The 23,980-nt window shown below is 43.1% G+C and overlaps 1 protein-coding gene across 8 annotated transcripts in view; it reads right to left on the bottom strand.

Annotated features, from left to right (window-relative positions):
* Window positions 1-5,980: 5,980 nt before the first annotated feature.
* The window catches only part of LOC118390916 (protein Aster-B-like), a 151,661-nt gene continuing 133,661 nt past the window's right edge, over window positions 5,981-23,980 (bottom strand). For 5 of the 8 annotated variants that reach the window (XM_052457690.1, XM_035781727.2, XM_052457691.1 and 2 more), the window contains 16 exons: window positions 16,697-16,781; window positions 15,925-16,028; window positions 15,176-15,271; window positions 13,141-13,221; window positions 12,811-12,926; window positions 12,535-12,682; window positions 12,123-12,312; window positions 11,720-11,866; window positions 11,220-11,344; window positions 10,626-10,768; window positions 10,162-10,265; window positions 9,328-9,534; window positions 8,879-8,972; window positions 7,639-7,746; window positions 6,841-6,961; window positions 5,981-6,524 (listed from right to left, as the gene is read on the bottom strand). In XM_052457690.1, coding sequence (XP_052313650.1) covers window positions 6,435-6,524; window positions 6,841-6,961; window positions 7,639-7,746; window positions 8,879-8,972; window positions 9,328-9,534; window positions 10,162-10,265; window positions 10,626-10,768; window positions 11,220-11,344; window positions 11,720-11,866; window positions 12,123-12,312; window positions 12,535-12,682; window positions 12,811-12,926; window positions 13,141-13,221; window positions 15,176-15,271; window positions 15,925-16,028; window positions 16,697-16,781 — 1,959 coding nt within the window. In that variant the 3' untranslated portion in view covers window positions 5,981-6,434. The remainder of the gene's footprint in view (window positions 6,525-6,840; window positions 6,962-7,638; window positions 7,747-8,878; window positions 8,973-9,327; window positions 9,535-10,161; window positions 10,266-10,625; window positions 10,769-11,219; window positions 11,345-11,719; window positions 11,867-12,122; window positions 12,313-12,534; window positions 12,683-12,810; window positions 12,927-13,140; window positions 13,222-15,175; window positions 15,272-15,924; window positions 16,029-16,696; window positions 16,782-23,980) is intronic. The other 3 variants (XM_052457689.1, XM_035781729.2, XM_035781728.2) reach the window with 3 other exon arrangements.

Consider the following 23,980-nt stretch of genomic DNA (forward strand, 5'->3'; position numbering starts at 1 on the left):
TATCAAAGAGCACATAATTTACTATAACAGGCTTTTATGTTATAGTTGGTGTACAATTTCTACCTAAAATATCAAAGGGATGCAAAAGAGACTCATTTTGTGGAACGACCCAGCTATGTGCGTCCCAAATGGAACCCTATTCCCTATGTAGGGAATGCACACTGAGTGTACAAAACATTAGGAACACGTTCCTAATATTGGCCCATGTTGACTCCAATGCTTCCCACAGTTGTGTCAAGTTGACTTGATGTCCCTTAGTTGGTGGACCATTCTCAATACACACAGGAAACTGTTGAGTATGAAAAACCCTGCAACATTGCAGTTCTTGACACACTCAAACTGATGTGCCTGGCACCTACTAACCTACCCAGTTCAAAGGCACTTAAATATTTTGTCTTGCCCATTCACCCTCTGAATGGCACACATACACAATCCATGTCTCAAGGCTTAAAAATCCTTCTTCAACCTGTCTCCTCCCCTTCATCTACACTGACTGAAGTGGATTTAACAGGTGACATCAATAAAAGATTGTCGCTTTCACCTGGATCCACCTGGTCAGTCTATGCCACGGAAAGAGCAGATGTTCATAATGTTTTGTACACTCAGTGGATGTCTCTGAATGTATGTTTGTGTAGGACTCTGGACAAAAGTAATGCACTATATAGGGAATAGGGTGCCATTTGGGACACAAACTCAGATAACATGGGAAATCATAGGCAAGGACATGAATGAACAATGATGAAGTGCTGAAATTCTAAATGCATTCACTCCTTTATTCGATCCTTTTAATTGGGCTCTAAAATGTCTTATTTAGAAATATCCTGGTAACATGGCAGCATCACTATCAGATTAAAGACATGAATGAACATATTGACTTTACATTAATGAATGACCAAATGTAGCACTAACACAAATGGAAGCCATGTGAAATTTGCTCAAAGGGGTACAGAAAAACACTTGACCCATATTGAAATAATATCACAGTTCCTTTGTCCTGTTGGTAAGGACACACAAACAGACCGCTGAACGGGGTGAGTCAAACAGACACGAGTCATACTTTCCATTATTTTATTTCATCTCTACTCCTCCACAAACCAATAAAGCTTTTAGAATGTTTTTTTTCCCTTTCAAAGCCCCCCCCCCCCCAAGACCACGCCCAGCGTGGATGGGTTTCTCTAGTCAGTGTACACCGGAGCTATACACAACATATACATACAGTATTATCTGTAGAAATATTTCAGTCATATATACATATAGGAGATCAAAACACTTTAAAAAATAACATATCAGGTATTGTACACACACACAGAGGATATACAATACCACAACAAGTGTTTCTGAGATGGAAAACTTGTACCGGTCTGAGGTGTGTGCGTGTGTACTGGAGTGAAGGGTTTGAAAGCATTGGAGGTCAGGCTTCGTGGGATTGTCATAGAAACTTAACCACAAACACAAGCTCTAAAATACATCCTTTCAATTCGCTATTTATGTCTCACGCTCAATTTAAGACACTATTTTCTACCTATATTGTGCATATTGTTCATAATTTCCTTAGAATGTACTATCATTTGGCAAACATGAACAGGTTAAGCTGCAGCTTTGTGAGTGTTCAAATTAATAAGGAAAGCTCTTTCAGTTTCAGGTTTTTAAGAACACTACTTTTTGGGTGCAACATATTTTGTTTGTTTTCTCAGACACCCAGACATGCTTACTGACCATTCTATTAAAAACACAATTTAACAATTTCATTTTCAGGGCCATTTGAGGCATTCCTGCATATATAAAGCACCTATGCATAGAACACATCTGAGATCATGAATTAAAATCGAATGAGACAGGAACCTAGCATGCATTCTCTATAGAAGGGTCATCAAAGGGTCCCTACGTTTTTCTGAAACTCAAATGAAGGCAGCTTACTATCGAAATGTTAGATAAAGTATTAAATATATGTATTGCATCGGATTAATCGAGCGTTTTCTTTGAATCCCTAATGGTGAAACAGCCACGTCCGTTTGAGATATTACAACAACAAAGTTACTGCAATCAACGAACACTGTTTTTTTCCCACCTCAACAGCATTGCACACACGATAGAAGAGCAGAATATGTACTGCACACAGTTGTGCGACCCTCCTCGGGAACAAAATCAATAACGAGTGGTGGAGCGGCAAGTTGCGTTGTTTCCTCCTGCTGCGTATTCCATCTTATTCCAAGGGTCACCTTTCCAAAGGTTACCTTTTGGTTGCACATCATCTCACGTTGGTTGACCGCTTTCTACTCCTCTCACCAAGACAACAAAAATGATTGTCATGTCGACTGATGAAAAATGTAAGGTACAGTATAAATCACTGTAATCTCATCATGGGCCCTTTTTTCTCAGGAATACCATTTAATCTGCCCTGAATAGATCTCGTCTCAATTATCACTCTTAAAATTAGGTTTAACAACTTGACCTGAACTAGGTCAAATTGCCATTTCAGCAACATTGACCGTCATAGCGCAAGGGAGTGGGGAAAATCATTCAGCAATAAATGACTCGCATACATAATGTATGAAGTGCTACCCACTGTATCAATCCATTGCATATATTGTTGTTTCTTCTTTCAGATGAAACCCTCCTCTTTTTGGAATGTACGTGAGTTGTGCCGATCCACTGTCTGCAAAGCCAATGAGTGCAGGGTCATAGTCATTAGCGCACACAATAGCAAAATGCTTTGTAGAGGAAAAATAGTGTTTCTTATTGGACAAAAGGTACGTCCTTCTCTGTTTTCGCCCGTTTGCTTCGTAGTGAATATGACCCATGTCTAAAGCGTTGTATCCCAATGCGTAACGTTGATAAACTCAGACATAATTATTTTGGCCTAAATGTTACTTCTGCACACCGTGCACTGTGTACGTCTTCATCCCAATCCCTCAAACATACCACAGTTAGTGGCTGAATCAACGGCCACAGGCTTTGTTTGTTTCCAAAGTCGTCACAGGAACCCTTGAGAGTCCAACCAATTGAACATACATGGGTGGCAAGCAAATATGGAAGTGTTTAGCTGTCGAAATTAAATTCGAAATGAAAACGTATTTTGATAGCTATGCTTCTTCCATAGACAGATGGGGAGATACTAAAATTGTAGTTTTAGCCACAGTTGATACCATTCTTGTACATTTTTACATTTGGGGCATTTTAAATCAACAAACACAAACGATGTGGGAATGGTTGACTGTGTCAACTTGACCCATCCAATATGCCAGGACATAGCCCACAACAGACATCTTTGGGAAGACAGAAGAAAGAGTACAGTAGGTCAGACCCGAGTTCAAATACTATCTGAAATCTTTCAAATACTTTGAGTTTGTTTTAGCCTGCCTAGAGTGTCAAATGGGTGGGGTCTGCAGTTTTAGGACTTTTCTAATGGTCCATAAAAGCCAGGAAAACTCAATCAAGCACAGCTGAAATATTTGAAATGATTTGAAATGGTACTGTATTTGAATCCACTTCTGCAGTGGGTGACCACTGAACGTTTCCCCAGACGTTTCTTTTACATTTCTCGTATACACTGTACATAAATCCCTAAACATCTGCCTCTGAATACTGTAGTTTCCATTAGTCTTGTTTTTTCCAGCTTCAAGCATATTTTTCAATGAGGAAGTTCACAGTTTTAATCGTCAAATATTTCGTAGTGATCAAAGCTTTTCGGGTTCAGCTGCAGTATCCCTTCGTAAAACGACGTCCCCCTCCGAAGAAATACCCTCCCTAAAATACAGTCCACTCCGTCTGTGGTTAAAAGCTGAACAACCAGGTGCCCTGTGAAGAAGGTTCATAGAGCGACATAGTTTAACATCCACATGATCATAATGTTCTCTCTGTCTGACACAGTATTTGGGCTGATAACAAATACTGGGTAAAACAACCTAAATTATTTTTGAAGTGCCGGTGGAGACACATTCAAGCTCCATCGAATGTGTAAAATCACTTAGGGTCCATACCAATGCCTATACAGTACACTACCAAGTACATCCTATTCCAGCCAATACAGGACAGCCACAAATGAATTGATACAACACAAAGCTGCTAAATAAAAGATAACAATACTGCCCAAAATGTAAAAAAATGATACTTTAGCATAAAACTTGACACGTAAATCTTGGCAACAATGAATAGATGTATCCATAACCTAAAACAAATCATCCTGAAGGACAAGGTTGAAGACGTGTATGGATAAAACCTAAGCACAGCGTTGATATAACATTTGGGGTTGGCTAGGGCCAAGAAAGCCCTGTTCCCGGAAGAACGTTGCATCACTGGAAAATACTGGGTGTTTCTCAAAATGCATTCTATCATGCTCCGAGCACTCAAATTGAAGCACAGGAGGGTCGGAGTGTGAGTCCAAATCAAAGTATGCGAAACAGAGCACGGAGGGCACTTCTCGAATGCGTACTCTGTTTGTACATATTTTGAAGCATGAATCAATGCAAGTTTCAATGGAAAGTATGCACAGAAATATGATGCAACCATGTAAAAGAATGACACAAAATGATTAGAAATCAATGGCAGACGTTATTTTAGCTGAAGTGAGAGAAAATAAACTCTGACATCTCATATGTTGCCTGACTACAATATTTTATCTGGATACTTGAATAAATACATGCTGTGTTAATTTTGGCATGTTTACCTGCCTACAATACCCACTGTAGTATATGTAGATCGCAAGCCCGTAGTAAGTCAATAGGGCTAACTGGCGAGCTACTACTGTTAGCTAGCCAGATGGTCACAAAGAATTGTTAGCTAACTAACAATGAAGAATTGACATCTACTTTGCATGACATTAGTTTTAGGTCATTTTTGCCTGTTAAACTATCTGATGAGCTCGATAATTACAATTCACATGTAGCTCGCTGATAGTTATAAAGTAAAACAATTTGCTTTGTGTATATCTGGTTTCATCTCTATTGTCATTGTCCTGGCTGGAAGAAAGTGCAGCATGAGAATACAATAGGGGGTGTGCTTCTCAAATGCACTGTTTTATGTGTTCTCCACACTCTCGTCCTCACAAGAATGAACTCAAGAGAACGTCTTCTAAGAATGCACTCGGAGCATGACAGTGTGGAGCACTGTAGTATGCATATTGAGAAACACCTACTGCGCACCTCTGCAAAAGCTGACCGCTTTCTCATCCGTGTATGCTAACAAGCTGGCTAAAAGCTATGGCTAGCTCCCCTGTCCACGAATACAAATCAAAGGGGTAGGGGTACTCTACACGCAGTAGAGAGCATGCCTTAGAAAACATGAACACACAAACATAGAAACACAACGCCATGGCACAAGCTTTCAGGGAAACCTGCCCTGATACACCATGGAAGCCTGGTAAAAATTTGCCCTGACTGCAATTCTACAAAAAAAAGACATATGTCATTGTAATATATTCATATTCGTATATATATATATATATATATATATATATATATATATATATCTATATATATGTGTAACGGATGTGAAACGGCTAGCTTAGTTAGCGGTGTGCGCTAAATAGCGTTTCAATCGGTTACGTCACTTGCTCTGAGACCTTGAAGTAGTAGTTCCCCTTGCTCTGCAAGTGCCGCGGCTTTTGTGGAGCGATGGGTAACGATGCTTCGAGGGTGACTGTTGTTGATGTGTGCAGAAGGTCCCTGGTTCGCGCCCGGGTATGGGCGAGGGGACGGTTTAAAATTATTCTGTTACATATGTATGCATTTATAATATACTATGATTCCTGGAGGTTCTATCCTATAAACGATGGGTTGTGTTGAAACACTGCACGTTGTTTGTGGTTCCGTTTATGATCGTAACCTGGTCCCAGAGTCCAAAGGTCTGTAAAAAAAAAAGAAGGGATACTGCAGCGCCAAACCTTTGTCCAAGAGTTCCGAAAAAGGCTATGGAGGAACACAAGGAACCCCTGACCCAGTATTATGTTTGCTCTTCTGAGACAAATATGCCGACGTTTCAATACAAATCTCCACCGAAAACTTTATTTTTTTCACCGACGGAGAAAAGAAATGCAAGCTTCACTGACCCATCCCTTCTATCTGTGCTTTGTCCGTACGTGGCCCCAAAAAACAAACAAAACAAAACACTTTACAATACAACATTCTCCGAGAACGAGGTGATAAAAAAGTCAGAGTTTAGGCCAATGTAGGTCATGGCACCACTGTCTTTTCCCATGTTGCAACGGTGCAGACGGCGTCCGCCCCAATCCTGTCCTGGTGGTGATGAGGTAACTTTCTGCCAGACGTTGGGCGGTGGGAGTGGAGTCGGTCGTTCTGGGAGACCTGTCGTCATTCCCCCGTGCAAGAAAACATATTTCTCTTGTTTTCCTAAGACTTTTCCCAAGACTTTCCCATAAATGGTTCCTTAGATATTGCACATAATGTCCTGGCTGGTGGTTTAGGATTGTCTGTTTGTCAGTGATATCGACTCCTCTTCTCCTCCGATTCAGAGTTATAGTCTCTTAAACCCATGCCCTTCTGCAGGTTTAGTAGTGAGTCCTTCATCTAGGAAAGGAAATATTTAAAGGAAAAGGAAATAAAACATTTTGCAGATCATGCATATTCAAGTCAATATGAAGTGGAATTTGTTAAACGTTTTTTAGCATGTGGAACAAGTTGATTCAATCCTAAATTCACGTCAGGGTCAAATCAAGTATTGATGGAGCACATTAAATACAGTACTGCATGTGTGATTGAACAACCATCTATGACACACAGACACATTCTTGAATGTTCTTTAACGTTTGTGAATGAAATTTTTTTCTCTGACCAAATTAGTCAGTTACGAATCAGTGTTCTCAGCTCTGACTGGCTGTCTCACCTCGTCCAGCAACGTCACCGACGACTTGATGATCTCCTTCCACTTCTGCAGCTCATCGTCATGGTACCGCTGCTGCGACTCCAGAAGCTGGGCCCACTCCAGCTGCGACTGTGGAAGTTTACTGTGAGAGAGAAAAAAACACACACACACACACACACACACACACACACACACACACACACACACACACACACACACACACACACACACACACACACACACACACACACACACACACACACACACACACACACACACACACACACAGTGAAATATTGCCATCTAGAGGATGTAATGTATTGTGGCTGATATGTATGATTTCTTTAGAAATAAGGTCCGAGGGGCGAAGCAAAGTGCCTGAATAAAGGGAAAGGGGGATACCTAGTCAGTTGTTCAACTGAATGCAGTGGTACATTGGCCATATACCATAAAACGGTGAAGTGCATTTATTGATATTATAAGTTACCAACATACATATAACAGTAAACAAGTAGTAGTCATAGCAGTGGTACTATATTTTGTATGATATACACGTGGCTGGAATGCTGTTTCAGCCAATCAGCACCCAAACTACCCGGGTTATAATATGTATTATGACTGTCTCTGGTAATTTACAGTGTCTAAAAACACAGTGGTCCAAAATGTCGTTTTGAATCTGCAATATGTCTTGTCAACTGCTGTAATACTGTGGAGCGAACACTTGAATAACCGTTCCATACTACTAGTCTACCTTACAATTCCAAAGTCATTCCACCGTGCCGATATTGAATTGGGTTGTATTGTATTTGTGTGAAGTACCTTTCTTGTGGTCGTAGGCCATGCCACGAGGTCAGGCTCTGTGTGGTGTACTCCAGCATCCACAGCTTATAGAAAAGCATCATGTTCAGAAATACCAACAATACTAGGCTGTAGAGAGAGAGAGCGAGGGAGAGAGAGAGAGAGAGAGAAGAAAGACAAAAACTTCGTAAAACTACTGACATAAGTCGATTTTAGACGAGAGATATCAGGATTCGCCTGGAATGTGAATGCCTACATCTACTGCAAAGGAAGGATGTTAATTCTCTGGTCCAGTGTATGTATGGGGTGAATAAAGTCCATCAAACACATCTATTCATCAAAATTAACATGGCGTTATGAAAAAAAGTTGAATACCTTATACAGATCCTAGGATGCATGAATGGAGACAGGGAAAGAGAGCGAGAGAAGGGAGAGAGTGAGAGGAGAGAGAGAGAGAGAGAGAGAAGAGAGAGAAGAGAGAAGGGAGAGAGTGAGAGGAGAGAGAGAGAAGAGAGAAGAGAGAAGAGAGAGAAGAGAGAGAGAAAGAGAGGACAATTACACACACCACCAGAAAAGAAAGAAAGAAGACAGTGTTTTGTATGTCCCCTCTCATACTGCATTCTACTTTAGAGTAGTAGGAGAGGGGAAATCAGATTACCAATGAATGGTTGGCTTTAATACGCACAGAAAGTGGAAACGCATGGATGCTCGTCACAATGTGGACATCTTCAAACTGGAGACACCTTGGTCAGTTTTGGAGACAGTGTAACGGTTTAACGGTATCTAGCGAAAGAGTTTAGAAGCAGTGACAGTTAATAGGCAACTGCACCACTCTTTGCAAGCAAACGCGACGATGTCTTCAAAACGGCATGGTGTCTCCAGTAATGTTGACTTTTTTGACATACTCCACTTTCCAAGTGTATTGGTACACCAAGAACAAGAGGTGTGATTTAATCGAATGAGTCACAACTCATAACAGGCAACTTTGACACATTAATGACACAGAAAACATTCAACATCGTCTGAGAGAAATGTAGAGACCAGAGATATCTATGGTTACTTCAATGGATCTATATGAGGGTGAGAGTCAGACTTCTCCACCCATAGAATTCAAATGACTACAACGGCCATCTTAGGGGCTTTGTCTGTTCTAGTAATTCTATATCTATGGATCCACCTCTCAGTAATAGCATGGTGAAAGAGTATTTTAAACAATCAGCAGTGGTGACAGCTCCCAGGGTGGCAATGGAAGGACACTCACACAAAGCTGATGATGAGGAGTAGCTTGGAGACACTGTAGAGCGCTAGGCCTCCTGGGACATTGTCCGGGATGTACCTGGTTTGAGTGGAACCTGCTGGAAGAGAGGCGGCCATTTTGGATCAAAAAAGCCAGCATTACCTAATATTATATTGCCGCCAGTTGCAGGTAACAAAAGGTTTGTTTTTTAGAACCCTGTACAGCGGTTTGTGCTTGGAAAAGCTACAGAAAACATTCTGGGAATTTTTCTGATAGTTGTTCCATTGAGCAAGGAAAACTCAATCAAAAGCACCTAAAGAATTTGAATAGTATTTGAACCAAGGTCTGATTGAAACCATATTATTGGCAATTGATAACAGCGAGCGGCTTAAGGCTTGAGGGTGTCCTAAAATGTACACCATACTCTGCGTCAAACACAGCTATCAACGGTCAGACGGTCAGTCCCCTCTGACCTGCCACGTGTTTGATCCGGTGGCGGTGGGTGACCTCCTCGTCCTCGGGCGTGGTGACGGAGCTGAGGGCTTCGTCCATGTGTGGGGGCCGCAGGTGGACCAGGGGCCGTTTCCGTCGCCTCAATGCCCCTGCCCGTAGAGCCCTGGCCTTGGGGGACTGTCTGTGGGGCTCGGCCAGGACCACCTCCACCTTACTCAGCTCCAGCTCTGGAAAGAGTTAAAGGAAGCTGTGTTACACAGTGTCTGTCTCAAATTGCACCCTATTCCCTACATAGGGCAATACTTTTGACCCGGCCCATAGGTATGGTACTGTATGGTATTCAGAGGCTGTGTCATTCTAAATCACGCAGAGATTTAATAGCCAGGATGCCGGTATGTTTCCGCTATATACAACTCATTTGTTGTGAGTTGTTGCCTTGGGTTGTTTGGCAAGACAACTTGTAAATGGTCAGCTTAAGATGACAGACTGGCATGCAAGCAAGAGGTTTAAGCAGTGCTCACATTCTTTGAGTTAAATAAATATTTACTTCAATAATTTCTCTTGGACAAGCAGTATCTAAACAGTACCTATTCCAGTGTCTCAAGTGAGAATACAAACACATGCAGTTGTTTTAAAATTCAGAGATACCAATCCTTAGCCTCGTATAACCATCCTGATCTCTTGAGCTTACATTCTGTTTCGCTTCACAGGTCCTTGATGAAGTGAAGTGAAACTAAACGGGAGCACAGAGGGCAGGATGGAGGATCAGGCGAACAAATCCTAGGCTCCAAAAATACTCCCAGGCTACATACTGTACCATTGGTAGTTGTAGTCATGTTTTAGATACAACTGACCTAAGTGTCTGAAGTACTCATCCAAGCCACTCCAGAAGTTCCTCTCGATGAAGCCCTTAACCAGCCCCCACGGCTGTTTCCTGTAGCGCAGCTCTGTGGATACCCTGCAGGTCACAAACACACACACACAAACACACAGACACATGTACATGCGCGCGCACACACAGAGGCATATACATTTGTACTTGATTTGACATACACACGCACAGACACCACACACATAAATAAACTCCCAGTACACCTCCTTGGCCCACTGTAGGCGTCAACCTTAAATAAATGTCACTTATTTTCCTAAAGGGTAGAATACATTTCACCGAAAGGAGTCAAGTACCGCATTATCAAGATGGTGTTCAGTAGCGACAACCTGTTTTTAAACACAGAGTGAACTGCGGAGATACTAACTAAACATGTCCAATCAGAACACTCACAGGACGTCTAGACAGAAAACAGGAAATCTATCTGACCTGAGCCGACACTTCTTCTTGGCCACCCTGGTGAGCACATAGCGGTTTAGGGTGTAGAAGTAGTCATGGTAGGGGACATCGTGTGCTATCACCTCAGCATCTATGATGTAGCACTCGCTTTCCTGGCTGGCCTTGTACAGCGTCTAGACCACACATATATGACACAGTTGAGTTAACAGACAAAAAAAAGGCCTATTCCAGCTATCGGTTGGCTGCAAATGACTTTCAGCTATTTGTAATCTAAAAATGATTGTGGTGACTTTTCTATACGTTTCAGTGCCGCCCATAAGTGCTAAACCCATAATGCATAAGAAGACTTGCTATAAGCATTCATAATAACCCATGGCTCATTAATGCAGCCTATGAAAATACATACGGTACATAACCATGATAGCATTCACAATGCATTGCACACAGATTATTATTATATATATATATATGTTTTAAAGAGTTACCATTGTGTTTGCATTTAACAGTGGCACTACAGTGAGTGTAGTTACAGTATGTCAAGTGCAAACAAAGCATGAAAACAAACCGTGTACAACATTTAAAACTGCTATGACATGCAGTGCCACTGGGGGGGGCTCCACTCACCTGCGTCTCAGTCACGGTGGCTGTCTTGGGGGCCAGGGGGTTGGTGAGGGAGATGGTGTACATGATCTCTCTGGTCTGGTTGCCCGTCTCCTCTTTCTCTTTCTTCCAGGGGTGATAGACTATGTCTAGATCAATAGTGAAGGTGGACAGAAAGATCAGCCCTTTACTCCTTTAGCTTTGGCAGAAGTTTTAGTCCGACACACACTGAGGTTTTGTGCAATTCTTTCAAAATGCATCCTACCTGCCTCCCTTCCATTACTGATCTATTGAGTTATTGGATAAGTGAACGTGAGGTTTCCACCAATCCAGCCATGTCAGATCAGTAAAGGAAGGAAGGAGAACAATAATAAGGAAAGAGAGAAAGAAAGAGACCTTTCTACAGTATCTGAACAGGGCCAGTATTCACAAAGCGTCTCAGAGAAGGAGGGCTGATCTAGGATCAGGTCCCCACCTGTCCATTTAATCTGACTCTAAAACTGGTCTGGGTACTGTGGTGTCACCTGAAAAGCGTCTCTCCTCCAGGAAGTCCCTCATGAAGGTGGACTCGGTGAAGAGGATGTCGTACATCTTGTCAACGCTGAACTCGTACACCTCGTTTATGTACTGCTTCCCATTCAGGTCCTCATGGAAGGCCTGCACCTCCCCTGCTGCGCACACACACACACACACACACACACACACACACACACACACACACACACACACACACACACACACACACACACGCACACGCACACGCACACGCACACATACGCACACACACACGCACACGCACACACACAGAGGAAGAGGAAGGAGAGTAAGTGTGTGAGAGATGGGTGTGTGTGTTGTACATGAACAGTGACAATGTGAGTGAAATAGTGAATGTGTGCGTGAGTGAGCTGGTGTGTAAGCGGCACAAACCTTCGTCGTGCGTCTCGGAGGAGTCGCTGAGCTCGGTAGGGAGGTCCTCGTTGTCGTTGAAGTCCAGCGAGGGCGAGGGGGCGGGGCTACTGGGACCACTGCTCCGGTTGTCCAACCCCGGCAACTGGAGGGTCAGGAGTTCACCATCGGGGAGACACAGGGGGAACTCGTCCACGACAGCCAAGTTAAACTATAGAGGAGGAGGGGTCATGAGCTCAAATGAAACCCTAGGTCCGACTACCTACAGTACATACTTTGTGAAGCTCAGCCAGGTATAATATTTCTCTTTTGTTGAAATGCCACTACTGTGGCCTGGTCTAGCAGACTGAGCCGCTGACTCTAGAACACTTCATGACGTTTTGTCTGTAGGTGATGCAAAGCAAGATTTGGTATAATATTCAGTGGTACTCACGGGGAGGAGTGATTCGATCGTGCTCGGACAGGGTAGGGCGTTGTTTGGAAAGGCTCTGTGGGACAACAGGGGGCTGGTGTCTCCCTTGGCGTCAGGCATCTTGGCGAAGTTGGTGTCATTATCCTCCACGGGCAGCTCCTCGCAGTACCTACACCACAGGGACGCGCAACAGCTGTAGGTCAAGGTTATCAGCTCGGGGAACGATGCCAGCCTTTACGATGCATGGTGATGGGGGGGGGGGGGGGGTGATGGGGGGTGTATGACGTCAAAACTCACCCCATGGTATTGAAGTCATCGTCCGGCGGCACGTAGTCCTCGTCGTCACTGGTCAGACCCAGCTCGTTGCCATAACACTGATGGACAAAATGCCACAATTCTTTGGGACACAAGGGCTGAGAGAGATAGAGAGAGATAGAGATAGAGATAGATAGAGATAGAGAGAGAGAGAGAGAAAAGAGGAGATAGAGAGAAGGAGAGAGAAGAAGGAGGGATAAGAGAAAGAATGGGAAAAGGGTCCGTTTTGACTAAATTGGCAACAATACACACAAGTGCCCCCAGCCTGTTAGTTGAATTAAAAGTGAACTATCATAAATGTAACCGTCTTACCTTTTCTAGCAGAGCATTCTGCCATAGTCTGAACATCATCATGTATGTCCGGTCCCTCGCTCCGAACGAGGTGAAAAAGTGCTGTGGGAAGCAAGAAAAATAAAGGATATGACATCACAGTCCTGATATACACATGGCTTTTCTATGTACCTTTGTCTATAGTGCCTTCAGAAACTATTCATAACCCTTGACTTGTTTCACATTCTGTTCTGTTACAGCATTAATTCCAAATGTATTAAATTGTTGTTGTTTTTTCCACCCATTACACACAATACTCCATAATGACAAAGTGAAAACATATTTATATACATTTTTGCACATTTATTGAAAATGAATTACAGAAATATCTCATTTACATAATATTCACACCCCTGAGTCAATACTTTGTAGAAGAAGCACCTTTGGCAGTGAATACAGCTGTGAGTCTTTCTGGGTATGTCTCTAAGAGTTTTCCACACCTGGATTATGCAACATTTTCCCAGTATTCTTTTCAAAATTCTTCAACCTCTGTCAAATTGGCTGTTGATCATTGCTAGATGGGGCAGGGCGGGACGGGACAAGACGGGGCGGGGCAGGGCGGCAGGTAGCCTAATGGTTATGGCGTTGGGCCAGTAACCGAAAGGTTACTAGATCAAATCCAAGAGCTGACAAAGTAAAAATCTGTCGTTCTGCCCCTGAAGAAGGCAGTTAGCCCACTGTTCCTAGGCCATCATTGTAAATAACAATTTGTTCTTAATTGACTTGCCTAGTTAAATAGACTTTCAAGTCTTGTAATCAATTTTCAAGTAGATTTAAGTCAAAACTGTATCTCAACCAATCAGGATCATTCACTGTCTTCTTGGTAAGCAACTCCCATGTAGATTTGGACTTTTGATTTATGTTATTGTCCCGCTGAAAGGTGAATTTATCTCCCAGTGTCTGGTGGAAAGCAGACTGAGCCAGGTTTTCCTCTAGGATTTTGTCTGTGCTTAGCTTCATTCGGTTTACTTTTTATCCCAAAAAATTCCCCGGTCATTAACAAGTACAAGCATACCCATAACATGATGCAGCCACCACTATGCTTGAACATATGGAGAGTGGTACTGAGTAATGCGTTGTATTGGATATGCCCCAAACATTCAAGTTAATTGCTTTGCCACATTCTCTGCAGAATTACTTTAGTGTCTTGTTGCAAACAGGATACATGTTTTGGAATATTTTATTCTGTACAAAATTTTTACAAAACCTTTTACTCTGTCAATTAGGTTAGGATTGTGGAGTAACTACAATGTTGCTGATCCATCCTCAGTTTTCTCCTATCACAGCCATTAAACAATTTTTCAAGACTCCATTGGCCTCACGGTGAAATCTCTGAGTGGTTTTCTTCCTCTCTGGCAACTGAGTTAGGAAGGATGCCTGTATATTTTGCAGTGACTGGGTGTATTGATACACCATCCAAAGTGTAATGAATAACTTCACCATGCTCAAAGGAATATTCAATGTATTTCTTAATCTACAAATAGGTGCCTTTCTTTGCGAGGCATTGGAAAACGTCCCTGTGGTTGAATCTGTGTTTGAAATTCATTGCTCGACTGAGGGACCTTACAGATAATTGTATGTGTGTGTGAGATGAGGTAGTCCTAAAAAAAATTATGTAAAACACAAAAACAATCTTTCTTGCACACAGAGTAAGGCTACGCAACTTATTATGTGACATGTTAAAGCAAATCTTTACCCCTGAACTTATTTAGGCTTGCCATAACAAAGGGTTTGAATACTTATTGACTCAGGACATTTCAGTTTTTAATTTTTTAATTATTTTGTTAAAATGTCAAAAATCCACTTTGACATTATGGGGTATTGTGTGAAGGCCACTGATATTAAAAAAAATAATAAATGTAATCCATTTTAAATCAACATGTGGAAAAAGTCAAGGGGTGTTAATACTTTCTGAAGGCATTGTATGTGTGTTGTGTGTGTGTGTGTGTGTGTTGTGTGTGTGTGTGTGTGTGTGTGTGTGTGTGTGTGTGTGTGTATGTGTGTGTCCAGTGCTGACCTTGTCATTGTCAGTGCACAGCTGGATAGCGTTGGGAATGAGGCGGGCCGTCTTCTCCTTGGTCATGCTGCAGATATCCTTCAGCCGCACCGTCAGCTAGAGAGAGGGGGAGAGAGAAACTGTGTAAGACTACAGATAACACAGTCAGTCAAAGTCCTTGATTGGGAAAATAAAAGAATGGGTCCTCAACAACACTTATTTTGGTATACAGCGGAGGGAAATGTAACACTGCTCAAATTCATAGACAGCGCTCGAGATGCAAGAACTGACTTGCTTGTTAACAATAATATAATAAAATCTTAGACATATATTTTTATTTTATTTAACTAGGCAAGTCAGTTAAGAACAAATTATTTTTTACAATGACGGCCTTCACCGGCTAAACCCGGACAAAGCTGGGCCAATTGTGCACCACCCTATGGGACTCCCAATCACAGCCGGTTGTGATACAGCCTGGATTCGAACCAGGGTGTCGGTATTGACGCCTCAAGCACTGAGATGCAGTGCCTTAGATCGCTGTGCCACTCGGGAGCCAAATAAGACAGAAATTAAACAGATACCCAAATCTCAGACGGTAGCTTTAGTACTGCAGTTTATGGAACAAACCAAGCAAATCTGTTTAATTTTAAGTCGAATACCTTCTATTTACAGAAAATAGATAACCTCATTCTTATGTAGAGGCTAACTTGGGACAGTAAGGGACAGAGTAACCTAGTGTAGAGAACGGTAAATGAAACCAAAGTCCATACCAGCGTTTCCCAGCGGAAGATGTTGCTATAGAAACAGATCCAATTTTCCGACACGTAGAGGCGCCCCTGCAGCAGGATATCTCTTTGCAGGGCACAGGAGTAGTCTGCCACACAGGGTCAAAGGTCATCCGGTTATTAAAGGTCATGGGGTTATTAGAGGCTCATCGCTCTAGCAATAAATATAAGACATATGCAGATCAAACATCTAACCAGTCTATTTATGTTATCATGCCAACGCCTTGTCACTAATTATCATGCCAAACAGTCTGGCTTCATTAATGATAGAATGTTCATATTTGAAGATTGCTGTGAAGCCAGGCTGTTTGGCTTGACAATGATAGAAATGGAGTTGGCAAGAGCACAAGACATTGTGCTCTCGTAGACATTCCTGCAGTCAGCATGCCAATTGCTTGCTCCCTCAAAACTTGAGACATCTGTGGCATTGTGTTGTGTGACAAAACTGCTAATTTTAGAGTGGCCTTTTATTGTCCCCAACACAAGGTGCACCTGTGTAATGACCCTGCTGTTTAATCATCTTCTTGATATCCCACACTTGTCAGGTGGATGGATTATCTTTGCAAAGGAGAAATGCTCACTAACAGGGATGTAAAAAATGTGTGCACAACAATTTTTGAGAAATAAACTTTTTGTGCGTATGAAACATTTCAGGGATCTTTTATTTCTGCTTATGAAACATGGGACAAACACTTGACCGATTGTGTTCATATTCTTGTTCAGTATAGGTTTTCATTGATCATTCCATCTTACTCACCCACAATGAGGCGTTCTGAGTCGGGTAGCTGCTTGAAGAGTTTTCTGAAGTCCTCATTGCGTTGCTTATACGTGGGACTCAATACCTGCAGCGGGGAGAGAGGGATAACATAAAACACATTGTGAGAGACAACTCATTTACACCAACCCATTTACACCCATTTACATAAAACTCATTTACACATAAGTAGTCTACTCATTAATATAAATACACACATAAAATATTTTATAAACACAAGCAAGTGTAATCCCCCCCACCGATAGCAACGAACAAACTGTGAACATATTTAATTATTTGAATATCATGGGTTGTGCCCAGTAGGCACATCACAGGGGAACATCTTTTTTTTCTGAAAATTGTAGTAGACTTGTTACAGTAGATTTTCAAAGTTACCATTCAGTGATTTGACCATGGCTACTGCATGCCTTGACTCAAACAATGTGTGCCCTCTCTTTCCCTACAAATTGTCAGAGCATGAAATCACCCAGAACCTCCTATCACAAACTAAACAAGCACTCTAATACCCCAGCTTCAGCTGGAGTTCCCCCTCTCTTTCTCTCTGTCTCTCTTCCCCTCTGTCTCTCTGTATCTATTTCTCTCCCGCTCACTGAAAGGAGAGATTCAAATAAACACATTTTCTTCCAGAGTGCTGCTGACCACTGCCCAGTCTGACTGTCTATCCACACACAAACACTGCATTCTTTAGCCTGAAAAGGGAGGGAATGCAGCCAACTAGCCCTCAGAGTGGTGGTAATGGTGGTGGACTGGGTACACATCACCTTGGGTCACTCTAACCACCCCAGTGCTCTGTAAGGTAAGCGCCATTGGCCTAGAACTAAAGCTAGTGTTACTTTGCTGGCCACACAGTTGGATAGCGGGTACAACCACTTTAAAATGGAGATTGGCCCTGGGCATGCTGTCACAAAAGAGGCCTTTACGGGTATAGGAGAAGAGCTCTCTAGTACATCTCTATGGGTCTACCCTATGAGCCGAATGTAATTAGTTTGTAAGGAGTGATAAGACCATTTTCAGAGCAGATGATACAAGAGAAAGAATATGGATAGAGAAACAAGTATATACAGTACCAGTCAAAAGTTTGGACACACCAACTCATTCAAGGATTTTTCTTTATTTTTTTATTTTTTTTACATTGTAGAATAATAGTGAAGACATCAAAACTATGAAATAAGACATATGGAATCATGTAGTAACCAAAAAAGTGTTAAACAAATCTAAATATATTTTAGATTTTAGATTCTTCAAAGTAGCCACCCTTTGCCTTGATGACAGCTTTGCACATTCTTGATATTCTCTCAACCAGCTTCACCTGGAATGCTTTTCCAACTGTCTTGAAGGAGTTCCCACATATACTGAGCACTTGTTGGCTGCCTTTCCTTCACTCTGTGGTCCAACTCATCCCAAACCATCTCAATTGGGTTGATGCCAGGTTATTGTGGAGGCCAGGTCATCTGATGCAGCACTCCATCACTCTCCTTCTTGGTCAAATATCCCTTACACAGCCTGGAGGTGTGTTTGGTCATTGTCCTGTTGAAAAACAAATGATAGTCCCACTAAGCGCAAACTAGATGGGATGGCGTATTGCTGCAGAATGCTGTGTTAACCATGCTGGTTAAGTGTGCCTTGAATTCTAAATAAATTACAGACAGTGTCACCAGCAAAGCACCCCCACACCATCACACCTCCTCCTCCATGCTTCACGGTGGGAACCACACATGCCAAGATCATCTGTTCACCTACTCTGCGTCGAACAAAGACACGGCGGTTGGAACAAAAAATCTCCAATTTGGACAGATTTCTACCAGTCTAATGTCCATGGCTTGTGTTTCTTGGCCCTAGCAAGTCTCTTATTATTATTGGTGTCCTTTAGTAGTGTTTTTTTGCAGCAATTCGACCATGGCCTGATTCACACAGTCTCCTCTGAACAGTTGAGATGGAGATGTGTCTGTTGCTTGAATTTATTTGGGCTGCAATTTCTGAGGTGTAATTAACTCTAATGAACTCATCCTCTACAGCAGAGGTAACTAGGGGTCTTCCTTTCCTGTGGCGGTCCTCATGAGAGACAGTTTCATCATAGCGTTGATGGTTTTTGCGACTGCACTTGAAGAAACTTGAAACATTTTGGAAATTTAATGGATTGACTGATCTTCATGTCTTAAAGTAACGATGGACTGTCGTTTCTCTTTGCTTATTTGAGCTGTTCTTGCCATAATATGGACTTGGTCTTTTACCAAATAGGACTATCTTCTGTATACCACCCCTGCCTTGTTACTACACAACTGATTGGCTCAAACCTATTAAGAAGGAAAGAAATTCCACAAATTAACTTTTAACAAGGCACACCTGTTAATTGAAATGCATTCCACTACCTCATGAAGCTGGCTGAAAGAATGCCAAGAGTGTGCAAAGCTGTTATAAAGACAAAGGGTGGCTAGAATCTCAAATCTATTCTGATTTGTTTAACACTTTTTGGTTACTACATGATTCCATATTTGTTATTTCATAGTTTCGACAACAAAACAACAACAAAATAACAACAAACAACAAAATAGTAAAAATAAAGAAAAACCATGGAATGAGTATGTGTGTCCAAACTTTTGACTGGTACTTTATATATACACAAGTATGTGGACACCCTTTCAAATGAGTGGATTTGGCTATTTCAGCCACAACCTTTGCAGACAGGTGTATAAAATTGAGCACACAGTCATGCAATCTCCATAGACAAACATTGTCAGTAGAATTGCCTTACCGAAGAGCTCAGTGACTTTCAATGTGGCACTGTCATTGAATACCACCTTTCCAACAAGTCAGTCAGTCAAATTTCTGCTCTGCTAGAGCTGCCCCGGTGAACTGTGAGTGCTGATATTGTGAAGTGGAAACATCTAGGAGCGGCTCAGCCGCAAAGTGGTCGGCCACACAAGCTCACAGAACGGGACCGCCGACTGCTGAAACGCATAAAAATAATCTGTCCTCAGTTGCAACACTCACTAACGAGTTCCAAACTGCCTTTGGAAGCAATGTGAGCACAATAACCATTCATCAGGATCTTCATGAAACGGGTTTCCATGGCCGAGCAGCCGCACACAAGCATAAGATCACCATGCACAATGGCAAGCATCGTCTGGAGTGGTATACGCTCGCCGCCAGTGGAAACGCGTTCTCTGGAGTGATGAATAACGCTTCACCATCTGGTAGTCTGATGAATCTGGGTTTGGCGGATGCCAGGAGAACGCTACCTGCCCGTTGCTGTTTCAGCATGACAATGCCCCCGTGCGTGAGGCCCATACAGAAATGGTTCGTCGAGATCGGTGTGGAAGATCCTGCACAGAACCCTGAGGTCAATCCCATTTCACCACTTTGGGATGAATTGGAACACCGACTGCGAGCCAGGGCTAATCGCCCAACATCAGTGCCTGACCTCACTAATGCTCTTGTGGCTGAATGGAAGCAAGTCCCCGCAGCAATGTTCCAACATCTAGTGAAAAGCCTTCTCAGAAGAGTGGAGGCTCTTATAGCAGCAATATGGACCAACTCCATATTAATGTCCATGATTTTATAATTAGATGTTCGCCGAACAGGTGTCAACATACTTTTGGTCATGTAGTGTGTATACAGTGGGGCAAAAAAAGTATTTAGTCAGCCACCAATTGTGCAAGTTCTCCCACTTAAAAAGATGAGAGAGGCCTGTAATTTTCATCATAGCTACACTCCAACTATGACAGACAAAATGAGAAAAAAAAATCCAGAAAATCACATTGTAGGATTTTTAATTTATTTATTTGCAAATTATGGTGGAAAATAAGTATTCCGGGTTAGGGTAGGCTGTCATTGTAAATAATAATTTGTTCTTAACTGGCTTGCCTAGTTAAGTAAAGGTTGAATAAATACAATTAAATAAATATAAAGACCAAAACAACTCTAGTGATTCATTGCTATGCAACGCTCTGAGCAATTAAGGTCCTGTCCCAAATGGGCCCTGGTCAAAAGTAGTGCACTGGTTTCTAATGCACTGGTTTGGGAATTTAGATACTTTCTAAACAGGGAGATGAGAAGTTTATGAGTTGGGGAGTTAAGAGTTTAGAGAGATTTCGAGGTTCACTGCACTTACACTTCACCAATCCTGTTTCAACCCCAAAGCCGTACAAAATAATGACCGCGACCGCATGTAGACCACAAGTCACTTTGCAGCACAGCACAGAGGTAGCCCCGACAAGATTATCCGCTTGGAATTCTCAAACTGTAACCCCCACCACCAACACCCTTCCGCCCCCACACCCGTCTCCACCCCAGCTCAATGGTGGGTGACTTACGGCTGGGACCCTCTCTGACTCCCAGTCCCAGGTCTCCCACTGGGCCTGGGCCTCGGCCTGGATCTCATCGTCTTGTGGCTGAGGGATAGCCTCCCAGTCAGACAGACACTCCCAGTCTGTCCCATTCTCTGTCTCTGTGTCCATGCTGACTGAAATATCCATAGCCTGGGCCTCTGTGTTCTTTTGGCTCTCACCCCTCCCCTCCCTCTTATTTTCTGTCTCTCTTTTCTCTGGTCAGAGGTGTGAGCAGTGTCTCTAAGCCTGGAGAGTGGTCGGTGCTGGTCTGGTATTCCCCCTTTGTCGTTGGAGTGGAATTCTTTGCCGTCTCTGAGAGCCAAGTGTTTTTTAGGCTTGGGTCATGATTCTGATTGCTCCCTTAGACGCACACACGCATGCGGACGCACACACACACACACACACACACACACACACAGTGCCGATGCTGCTGTTAACCTACAGTAACTTCAGCCCTCGGGGGAGTGGTTGTTTGTCATCAGCCCCTCCCTCTCTATCTCTCTCTCTCTCTCCCCCCTTTCTCTCTCCTCTGGTCAGAAGTAATACAACACGTCTCTGAACCCTCCCAGAGAGCAGTGGGAACCAGAGCTATCTGGAACGATATCTGTCACAACTACAGGTCGACCACCACAGGTAGCTAGCAGAGCTTTGGTGCGGAGCATAACAGATTTATTAACAGCATATTTCACAACTCAGTACTCAAGAACGAAGGAGTGTGAACGTTTCTTAACGCTCCAGAAACGGTAGAACCTAGAAACTATGGTTGTCCCTGCTATCACACACACACCCACATTCATGACTGACATGTAACTCATGTAAACCCTGGTGACCAGTGGCAAGCGGAAGGCTACTCCTTTCTCCAGCTAAAAGTCCAGGCTGGGAGATGGCAAGAACTCCAGATGACAGCCAGTGTCAATAATTACTCTGATAAATCCATAAAGTACAGTTAGGCATGTGTCCACAATGTAAGCTGAGAAACGTATTTACACTCAGGAAAGCAGGAGACCCCTTTTTCTGGAATGGGAATGTCCCCCACCCTCCACCCTCTCTCTCTGTTCCTGTTTTTGGGGAAAGTTGATCCCCCCTCCAAAGTCTTGAGAGGCCAGTTGAGCCAGGTGCACCGGTTGGTCCGGGTTAAGAACGGTCTAAGACCAAGTCAGGACCAAGTTTAACCCGGGTTAAGTCGAGGTTAACACCTGGGACAGACACAGGACAAGCCTCCAGTCAGTTAAAGATTTCAGAGGAAAATGCAACAATGCTTTGTAGTCTGGAATCAATGGGTGGACCAGCGTTGCTTTTAAGACGTTGGTTTAAAACAGTCTGCTTCACATGGAGTTTAGAGCCATCTTCTACGTCCAGGATAGAGAAACCTAGGGAGCTAAGACACTGCCGTCATCCCCAAAGTAATTTCAGAGAGCGATACCTCCAAAGGTGCTGTAGAAAGGCACGGTCTCCTCAAATGATTTCCCAAAAGCAATATTTATCCCAACATATCAAAACACACACAATCCACATGGAGGTGGAAAAAGTACATCTTTCCACACGGACACCGAGAAACCAAACAAGCCCAGCTCAAGCAGTCTCAACATCTAAAAATCCAATTGAGCAAATCGAAATATAATCCCGAAACAAAAAGAGCAGTCGCCTCTTGCTCTCTCTCCTTCTCTCACACTCAGTCGTATTCCAATGTGTGAAAACGGACACACACACACACACACACACACACACACACACACAAAGTCTTTGTCCTCAGTGAGAGGGCAGAAAACCGAAAAATCCTCTTGGCCAGTCTGGGATGCTTTAGCTTGTCCAGTGAAGGGCCAGCTACTCATCAATGAAAGTGGTCAACAGTGCATCCCAGGACAGAGTGTAAACCCTGTGACTGACCACACGAACCACTGCACACTACTGACCAGGCAAACCACAACAGAGCTCATACCAGGACTCTAGTCCTACTGCTGAAATTGCGCTCTCTCTCTCTCTCTCTCTCTCTCTGCTTTATAACAAAAAAGCTGTGTATAGGAGGAGCGAGTGTGTGAGTGTGTTTTTGTGTTAAGGGGAGAGAGAAAAGAGAAAGAGAGAAAGAGAGAGAGAGAGGGGAAATGGGAGGGCCCTAGCCCAGTGGGTGGGGTGGGTGTAGAGGGGTACTTGAGTGCAGCAGGAGTGAGTTTGAGTGTGTCTGTGTGTTTCTGCAATGTGAGTGTGTGCGCGTTTTGAGCAGTGTGCTTGTGTGTGCCTGCTGTGTGTGCCTGTATGGTTTTATGGGTATGAATCCCGTCCAAAAACCCTTCTCCCTCTCCTCCTCCTTGTCCAGTCCAGTCCCTCCCTCTCTCTCCCTCCTTCTCAGCCTGTCAGAAAGCCTGTTTCTACCCCACCCCATGGTGGCCCAACACATCACAACAACACTTCAGGAAGTTTAGAGAACCAATTGACTTCCTTTAAAAAGCCCTTTCTTTGCCTCCTCAATGAACTGAGTTGACCCCTATAGGTCTCTATGTGAAGACCCAGAGGATACACAGGAATCAATGTGTGTGTGTGTGTGTTTTTCCTCTTATGATACACAGTGTGAATTTATTTTCCTGGAAAAGTGAGGGAGGCAACCATGAATTCAGAGGTTTTGTGTGCAGAGAGAGAGAGCAGCACACAGAAGTACCCATTGTATGTATTTGTGTGTGTGTGTGTGTTTTATCTATAGTGTAAACATTGTAGTATTGCCAAGGACAACTCCCCAGCCAGATCGCTCTCTTTCTCCAAATCTTTTTCTCTCCCTCCCACTCCCTATCTCTCAGGACATGGGGTGAATGAACTCCAAAGACCCTCTGATGGACGGGGATTTGGAGTTAGGGCCGTCGGTGGCGCCTACACTCATACCAGAAAGGTGATTCATGCAGCTACACTGCCCCCCCCCGACCTGACTCTCCACCTTCACCCTCTCTCC

This window comes from Oncorhynchus keta, chromosome 12 (assembly GCF_023373465.1).
Source record: "Oncorhynchus keta strain PuntledgeMale-10-30-2019 chromosome 12, Oket_V2, whole genome shotgun sequence".
In the NCBI taxonomy this organism is placed as follows: Eukaryota; Metazoa; Chordata; class Actinopteri; order Salmoniformes; family Salmonidae; genus Oncorhynchus; species Oncorhynchus keta.